A 9467-nucleotide genomic window follows, 5' to 3' on the forward strand; every position below is an offset into this window, starting at 1 on the left:
ATAACTCCCTCGTAGAAATGCGAGAAGCTTGTCAATTAGCAAGGTGACAAGTTTATAGCTAGTCAAAACCAGCTATAATGAACACCATTTGGGTCCAAGCTATGCAAGTCAAGGTGTTGACTTTTGATTGTGTACTTTTCACATGTCTCCTGGTATTTCTCCCAATGATTTCAACCAATCCACTGGGATATTGATTAAATAACAAACATTGATTAAGACCATTTAGAAAAGAAGAAGATGAATGTCATATTGCTTAATTATGTTTCATACATTTCAATTTATCAGTCTGATTGTTTCCAATTTACTGAAATCCAATATCATCATCTAACCCCTGGGACGAAGACATGCCAATATCAGGACAAACCCCTGGGGCAAAGATGGATGCCTATGTCAGGACAGATAATGGTATCGGATATTGTTACTGTAGCAGTCAATATCCAATATCCGGATGTTGCTACTGTAGCCGCCAATCTCCAATATCCAGATATCTGTAAATACGGATATCAGAATTCCCATGGCTGAAATTCAGTACAGCATCTGTCCCAATATCTTCATTGGAATGGGCAGCTCTATTCACCACAAAAAGTTATTCAAATAACATATTATTCTTAATCAAACAAGGAGACAAATCATTTTCGGTAGATCTAGTGCATGATAAAAAAAGATGAAAAGATGAAAGAAAATACATAAACAGAAATAAAAATGAAATGACCAAAGTACAGAATGGAAGAGAGCTATTTATGCAATTAGAATTAGAGTTGTCCCACTTACAGTCAACGCCAACAGCCCCCAACCATCCAGTCAACCATCAACACTGGTAAGAGGAAAATGGCGATTATGCATATGTTTTGGTACAAAAGTGGTTCTTCCCCAGCTGCAGACGACGAAGGAAGGTGAGATGAACCTTGGAAGGTATACACACGGATTGCACTCATGCTCTCCGCATCTTCACATTGAGAGGCTTCTCCTTGTAGGATACCCCAACAGTTGACCTGCGTTGCGGCCGACCAGAGACGGATGGAACAGCGCTATGCTCTCCGTCAGCACCGCCTTCTCGCTTCATAACCTCTGATGGACTGCCTTCTTCTTCTTCTTCTTCAAGTTTCATATCTGCAACTCTAGCTGTATTTTGCCAACAATTCTCAACATTAATGGCCTGTTGTTGTTCTTGTTCTTCCCCTTTGCATGGCGGTTCTGATTTTATGGAAGATCTGGATCTCTGAGTCCTCACGGAGGATCTCCTGCTACAACAAGAAGCTACGGCATGAGGTTTGGAAAACAGGCGGTAGAATGGCAATTCAGTCAATGCCATTCTTTGCACTGAGGTTAGGATGGTTGACTGATAACTGACTGTCATCCGTTCCCAAAGGTTGATCAAACGTGGGAGTGAAGATGACGGACCTTTTTGCCTTCTCTCTAGCTGATTCTTCACGGTTTACAGTGGCAGATCCCAATGCTGAAACACAAAAATCGTCAGAAAATCAAGGTAATTTTATTACTACTACTTACAGTTGTTTATGTTTTATACACTCTCAATAATGAAAAATGAATAGACTGGTGCAACAATTTACAATTCCGATTATTATATCTCATGTTATGTGATGTAGTAACTCAATGTCTCATTAAGAGAAATCCGAGACTTGCAGCGGCATTGCAATGTCATATGAAGAGGGAGCTTCAGTTCTTACACAAGCGTCTGGAGCCGAGCTTTCTCTTTGGATTACACACCGCCTTCTCTGTTATTTCTTCCACAGAATCGAACGTCGAAGACAATCCCTTCAATTTGGTAGTTAAACACAATATAATTCAATTTTCAACCGTTTTTCATCGCTAGGTTTCTACCAAAGCAATTCACAGGTTAGAATACCTTGAGAACTGTGGGGTTGGCCACATTTTGGATTAATTTTCTCGTCTCCTGCCAAATCAGGATCAGCAAAAACAAAAAAAAAAACTCAATTGATCATCGTTGAAGACAATAAAAGCAAACCTCGAGTTCGAGCTTAGTTGTTTTGAGAACTGCAACTGTGCATCCAAGCTCATGCTGGAGTGCCTTAAGCTGTATACAACGAGGGGTCTGATGAATATAATGCGATCCACAAACATGAAGAACAGCTCGGAGGAAGAGATTACCCGGTCTTTGCCCAGATTGAGATCCTGCAAGAAAGAAGAGATTTTAGTTAGAAAAACCATCTATTTACAAAAGAAAATAATAAAACACTAAGAAAAACGAACCTCGAGCATCAGGGTGTTCGCCTTGGCCAGTTGACAGTTTTGCTGTTGAAGCTGGTGAAAGGAAACGCGGAGTTTCTGCAGTTCCAGCGCGTTCAGCTCTATGATCTTGCTGCAAAAAATCAAATTTGAGGAGAATCCTTCGCAGAGCAGATCGAATGTTTCAGTTTTTCTCACTTTTGCTCTCCAAGAAGCCTCAACAACGCGGTGTTCTCCTTCGAAGATCAAATAATAGTAAATAAGCAGCGGCCATGGCCAGTTATCTGAAGGAAAATTCAGAAAAAAACCTGAAGCAGATCTGCGATGCAAGCCTTGGTCTGAGGAAGGGGCCCAAGATTTAGGTTTTCTTGACCAGGCAACATTCTAGAACTCCTCTGTATGTTGGAAATGTCGGACAGCCGATCTCTTCTCTTCATCAGGGACAGATTCTGGATCTTTGGGCCCGCCGCGTTCTCTAGTTATCGATTTGGGTAAGATCAGAGCAAATCGAAAGGGCAAAAACAAGACAGAATAACGCATCGAGAATTTATGGAAATGAGAAGAACTCACCGATGTTGTTGCGGTTAGCAAGGCCCGGTTTTTCCATGGCGACAAGCTGGGCATCCAAGGCGAGACAAACCCTAGTTCATCCTCTCTCTCTCTCTCTCTCTAGGTTTCTCTCTCTATCTTCTGTCCGTATCTCGTTTCTCTGGCCTGAGGATTGTGAGGGTAGAGAAGAGGGGATTGCAGAATGCAGAGTTAGAGAGAGAGAGAAGAGAGAGAAACGGTAGGCTCGAATGGCAACGGCTCTTCGAGCCAAGATTCAAACGTTTAACTGGCCATGGCCAAGGTTAAAAGACAGTTGAATTTAATAATTTGGTACCCACAACCTGAATATATGTTTTAGCAAAAACCTAAACTTAGACATGAAGTCCTGAAAGTTTGAATTTAAAGTCGGTTAAGAGAAAATTGAATCTAATAATTTGGTACCCACAACCTGAATATATGCTTTAGCAAAAACCTAAACTTAGACATGAAGTCCGGAAAGTTTGAATTTAAAATCGGTTAAGAGACAGTTGAATTTAATAATTTGGTACCCACAACCTGAACGTATTTTTTAGCAAAAGCATAAACTTAGACATCAAGTCCTGAAAGTTTGAATTTAGAATAGGTTAGGATACAGCTGAATTTAATAATTTGATACCCACAACCTGAATACATTTTTTAGCAGAAAACCTTAACTTAGACATGAAGTTCGGCATGGTCATGGACTGGCCTGATCTGCTCTCAGCCTGGTCAGGTTAACTTGTCAATGTCAAAATAAAAGTTGAAAGTAAAAGCAATAGTTTTTAATCACAATAAGACATAAAAGTTCAATTTGAAAGATAAACCTGCAATTTTGGTCCTGGAGCTTGCAATAAATGAAGTAAGGTCTTATGATAAACATTATTCCTCGTACTAATTTATGCAGTGAGTAACAATGTTTTTTGTGTTGAGTTTAACTTAGATGACATAATGTTCATATTTTGAGGGGCTCCACCAGACTTGGTCTCCCTTCCTCCTTAGCTTGCCTTGACTCCCCTCGGTCTTTGGACAATATTAAACTAGAATTTTTTAGGGTGTAGCTGGTATTATTACATGATGAAAGAGCTTCCTCGCTGTTTCGAAATCTGTTCATCAATTCCACCAAATCATTTTTATTAGTGGATCATAGTGCCACAGTGTGCAAGAAATGTCTCTTCTTTCAGTTTATTCACTGGTTTGAACTTATCACATTTTTATGTTATTATTATCCACTTTTTGCTCCCATTCAGTTAGTGTTTGATCTTGTAAATATGAGAAAAATAATCAAATTAATCATTATTAAAAGTGAAAACAATCTACATAAAATTAAAGGCAACTTTCAATAAATAAATAAATAATAGTACCAAAAGAAATTGGAGAATTTCATTCCCTCTTGTTCTATCAATGAAATGATCACTTTTTAATGTTTGACATTCATAGGAGGTGTATCTTGAACATTCATATGGTCACTTGGGGTTGATGAGGTGGGTAGTATGTCAAGAAACTAAACAAAAATACGGATACGGAAATATTTTTCATCTTCAAGGATAAATTCAAACCTTCTTCGTGATGTAATAGTATTGAAATGACAAACATAGACTGTATCATCAATTGAGGTTGATATTCTACCAATATCTCCTTCATTTTAGCATACACAATTTTAAAAAACTTGTTCGTTTAATATTAATGTAGCCAAGAAGCCCATTTTTTGAGGCCCATTAGCAACTTAGGGCCTCAGAAGGAGTCTTCTAAAATTGACAATATTGGAAGAAAAGTACCTAGAGCCCCTCAAAATCCTCTAACATATTTTCTCTGACAAAATACCCTGACAGGATTCACTGATAGATTCATATATTACATAATCCTCTGACATATTCTTCTCTTGTCAGGATCTTTGTTCTAACTTGTCAAAGCTTCATATCTTCTGTTTTATCCAATCAGGATCTTCTTGAGCCACACAAATATCTCCTGACAGCTTCTACATGACCTAGAATCTACAGAAGTTCTCTGCTCATGCATGTTAGGCTGCTTATCCTCTGTTTTAACTTGTAAGAATCGCTTTTCTCAATGTTTTGAGTTGTCCATTCATGGTTATAGTCATTATGGTCGACCGTGCACTTGTTATGGCCTATATAAGGCCCTGATGTACCCCTTGAAGGATATTTATTTGAAGTCTGCTGTTTTGTTCAAACTCTTGCTTCTCCCCTCTAAGTATTCTCTTTGCTGGAGAATGCTTTAGTGCTTGTGGATAAGTACAACCCCTTGTGGACTCAATGGTTGGAGAAGCTAGTTCTGTAGACTCAAGACTTGGATCCTTCAAGTAGAGAAAGGATTGTGGACTCAAGTCCTGTTCCTATGCTGTTCTTGTATTAAGGCTGTGTCAACTACTGAGTGGTACTCTTGGGACACGTTGAAGAGGATTATCCAAGACAATAACTTCAGGATGTAGTTGATCTAATAAATGCTGATACACATCAAAATGATATATGATGGCATCAAAAGGTTAAATATTTAATAATGTTAGTAACCTCACATTTGTAAATATTTGTAAGAGATCTTACTCTTCAGCCAAGCGGCTAAAATCATATCAGACATGGAGTTCGCATTGTGAGAAGGTCTTCAATGAGATAATTCATATCTTCTATGCACAAATGATGACATTAATTTTGATAGTGATATAATACTTGTGTAAATGCTTTATTTTGATATGTCAATTTTTTGAAGTCTAAGAAGAATTTTTGAAAAATTAAAGTTGCATGTGTTAATGACATTTCTACATTGATCATCATCCTCATCAATTGATCTTAGAGGCCCTATAAATGCTCCAAAGTATGTACCAAATAATTAAACTTAAAATAAGATAAACTCAAATGCCTAGCTCCTTTAAGCTTCATTTACATTTAAATTAAGGCATTTACTATACATGGCCTGTGAAATTGGTTGCCGAACGCTGAGCCACTATTCTTCAATATCATTTCCATTAGTTTTTTATTGGTCAAACTGTGATTTCTGATAAAGAATACTAATTATTTCGGAATCAATTGCTAATTTTTCAATTCCAATTTGAAAGCTGAGACACATACGTCTTTTATCTATTGCATAAGGATAATGTGTTATATTCTCTGAGTTGTAGTTAATGGTGAATAGCAATAATGACATGTAACAAATATATATAAAATGATGCTATTTAGAAACCTATGCTCCTGATTCTCTTTCGCTCAAGCAGATTGTGCCAACATGGTCATTTGGATCAAAGTGGATAGTTTTTTCTTCGAAGCGTCAATATTGAGAGGTCCTGTTTTCCATCTTGGAGTGAATTCCGTATGCTTTGTGCATGTGCTTCCCAGTTTGAAAATAGGGCATAACTAGAAAAATCTGTTCTGAATCTCCTTCAAACCATCATAGGCAGATCTATTTCTCTACAAAAATGTAGTTCTTGCTGCACTAGCGAGAGCATCATCAACAATATTACATTTGCAAAAAAATTGTGTGATAAATGTTAGTCTAAGCATTTGTGATAGGGTTTTATCCCACCAGTTTTTTAATTTCAATATGTTCCCAAATATCTGAGAATTAATAGTATAAAAGAATACTTTTGAATCTGATGCCACCCAAATGTCATGAAGCCCAAATTGTGCACATATTTTGAGACCATCAAGTAGAGCCCTACATTCAATTACCATATTTGTTCCCACGTCAAATAAATTTGGGCAGACAAAAATTAAATTAACATTGGGATCTCTAAGGATGTCCCTTTTTGAGGATGGTCTTGGATTGCTTTCGGAGGTTCTATCTATATTAAATTTGTTATTTGACGGTGATGGTGGCACTCACCTAAAATTTAATCGTGTAAACATTTTCATGTGTCCAGGAGTAAGATTCAAATTAAAAAGTCAATGCAATTCTTTAAGAGAGGTTATTTTCTAAAATTGGTAGTGTGTTCTACCATTTTGGTTAAGCCGGTTACAACATGAAAAAGTATGCGTCACTCACACTCTTACCTTCCCACTTCCATAGATCTTATGTTTCCATATTTCCCATATCATGAATATGCATGACTATTTTTTGAGAGAATTCTTAATGGTCATTGGATTTTTTGAGAGAATTTAATGAACGAGAAATTGTAACTGCGTGAGATAGCCCATTTATCAAGTAGCCAATTCCAAGATGATGTCGCCCATTCACCATTAAAGAATAAGTGATATTTATCTTCCACCTGTGGATTTCTAAAACATTACACATTTAGAAGAAATGGTAAAATATTTTAAAGCAATATCCACATGAAATATTATATCTCAATGTGAATTCAAGTCTGCCAAATGGTAGAAAAAAGTGGACCTTTTGGATGTTTAACTGGAAAGTGGTCCCTTAGGGGTTTAGTAGTGAAGTTCCATTGGGAAGTCAATGTCCAGGTGTGTTAATGGGGATTATTGGAGAGATTAGTGTTTTACTTCCCCATTTGAGATATGGTGGTGTCATCAACCCCATTTTGCATGAGATTGTGGTCCCACTACTGGCTTAGTAGATCCTTAACCATTATATTTTGGTCTCAAATTTGGATGTTTGAAAGGGTTACCAGACAACCTAATCCTTTAAAATTGATGTGCCAGCTCAGGACTTTCCCTTTGCCGATAGACCATTGTCTAACATCTATCATTTCTTGCCAGCTAAGTTTGAGGTTTGTATCCTTTTTGGTACATTTAGTTTTATTTCAATCTATATTTACAAACTTAGGCTTCATTAGTGATGCCCATAAAGAGCCCTTTGTCTGAAAGGACCATGATATTTCATGTGAAAGATTTTATGGCGTCTATACAACTTCTAATGTGAGACCACTCTCACTGTAAGATAGCATAAGCTTTTCCAGGATGTCTAATGACATTTTTTTACTTCCATCATTACTGGACTGGAGTAGACATCACTTTACGAATAAAGACTATGATTCTCTTAGGTGAATCAAGTACAACTAGAGTATGTATGGGTGGACTACTATCCAACACGCTATTTATCAAAATAAATTTTATGCCTGGTGATAACAGTTTACCTTTCCGTTCATCCAGTTTCCTGAAAATTTTCTCTTATATATGATCAAAATAAAAAGGTTTATTATGGCCTCTGAATAAAGGGAAACCTAAATATAAATACAGAATACTTCTAGAGTGAAAATCATTAATGTTTGCGATTTGAATTTTCCGTACTAAAGGGGTTTTCTAGGCGATGTAATTTGTTAACTTTTTGTCTTGACAAAATTTCATATTCTTCTAGTAATTTCATCAGATTTTTCAATGATGATTTCTTTCCATTTTAAAAAAATGTTGTATAATATGAGAACAAATAATGTAATATAATATTGGCTCCTTTCATATAGTACAACCCAATAGTAGATGGTGTCATGTTGGCATAGAGGTTTCAACTCAAAACTTCTTGCGGCGAATATGAATAAACTGGGTGATATTGGGTCATCTTGTCAAAGATCTCTTGATGCTTGGAAAAAGAGGGTGGAGTTTTCATCTTCTAGTACTTAAAAATTTTCATTAAAAAATTGTTGGAAAAGGATTGGAAAACATATCCATAGAGGAATAAGAGTGGATTCCTTTTCAGGATAAAACTTCTAGGTCCAACAAAATGTTATCATAATCAGCTCTGGTATCCAAGCATTTTTACTCCATTCCTTTTTAAAATTATTTTGATTAAGGAATTGTATGATGAAATTTCTCTCATCCAAAGGTGTATCTATGAAAAAATTTTCAAAAAAAATTAACTGCATAATTTGGTAATAATGAAGTCAAGTTAAGGCATTCCATATGTGACTTTAAATACATAAGATCCTAAGAGGATTTGGTCATTGTATGACCTTTTGAAGATTAAGCTTTAAAAGCATTTTATTAAAAGACTTTAATATGTGTTTTGATGAATGTTTAAAGTAACTCATTTCTCAATAGAGGTTGTGATCATGCACAACAGATCCTGAGTCAACAAGTTGAGTCATTGTAAGTGAAGATAAAATAGCACCCTTAGTTATATTGAAAAGCTACTTATTTTGGCCATTAGGTGAACAAGAAAAATCATGTATTTAGGACTTTTATTTTTTATGAAACGAAGATAAACATATCATCTATACTTTTCAAATATTTGTCTTCATTTGACTTTATTTGATTGGTTTAATAACTTCTTCAAATTCCTACTTACTACCTTCAGGTATTTAAGGCTAAGCTTATTGATGATTTGCATAAGATTAGTTACGTGATCTAGTATGCATACCAGGAGGTTTTAGATTATTTAAAAGATGAAATCTTTTGGCATAACGACTAGTTTTTACTCTTCACACTTGATATGTATTTCAAACTTATGGGAAAATAGTAAATATAAAAATTCAAAATCTAAAGGATTACTATTTCATATTGTCTAATCATAATCAATACATATGACTGTTTGACTATTGACAAATTAACGTTATGCTCTTTCAGATTTCTAAGTTCATATATACAGTTTTGTACCCTAATTTCAAACTCCCCTTATATTTGCCTTTCAAAAATAGCAGTCCAAAAGCTAGAGAGATCTTTCAATCCCTGAATGAATTTTCCAGAAGTTTTTCAGCAGTCCTTCAAGATGATGTTTGTGGCTAACATCAATCCAAGTCCATAGAAATTGTTATCGTGATTTTTGGTGCAGGGTGCTTCAAGATTTAAATGAAA

General features: G+C 35.9%; 1 protein-coding gene across 4 annotated transcripts; it reads right to left on the reverse strand.

Moving 5' to 3' along the window:
• Nucleotides 1-283: 283 nt before the first annotated feature.
• LOC144712354 (uncharacterized) lies at nucleotides 284-3057 on the reverse strand. 4 transcript variants are annotated; one of them, XR_013583774.1, is made up of 12 exons: nucleotides 2779-3057; nucleotides 2517-2683; nucleotides 2407-2444; nucleotides 2233-2341; nucleotides 2131-2154; nucleotides 1988-2056; nucleotides 1868-1915; nucleotides 1689-1776; nucleotides 1402-1456; nucleotides 905-1244; nucleotides 772-814; nucleotides 284-488 (listed from the first exon to the last, which is right to left on the reverse strand). XR_013583774.1 is itself a non-coding variant. In XM_078586606.1 (11 exons), the coding sequence occupies exons 1-10, from the start codon at nucleotides 2813-2815 to the stop codon at nucleotides 932-934; spliced, it is 948 nt and encodes a 315-aa protein (XP_078442732.1). In that variant the 5' UTR covers nucleotides 2816-3057; the 3' UTR covers nucleotides 670-814; nucleotides 905-931. The 4 variants fall into 4 exon arrangements, 3 of the variants coding, with proteins under 3 accessions (XP_078442732.1, XP_078442731.1, XP_078442734.1); XM_078586606.1 differs by lacking the exon at nucleotides 284-488 and having other exon boundaries at nucleotides 670-814; XM_078586605.1 differs by lacking the exon at nucleotides 284-488 and having other exon boundaries at nucleotides 670-1244; nucleotides 2779-3055.
• Between the last annotated feature and the right edge of the window lie 6410 nt (nucleotides 3058-9467).

This window comes from Wolffia australiana, chromosome 14 (assembly GCF_029677425.1).
Source record: "Wolffia australiana isolate 7733 chromosome 14, ASM2967742v1".
Classification (NCBI taxonomy): Eukaryota; Viridiplantae; Streptophyta; class Magnoliopsida; order Alismatales; family Araceae; genus Wolffia; species Wolffia australiana.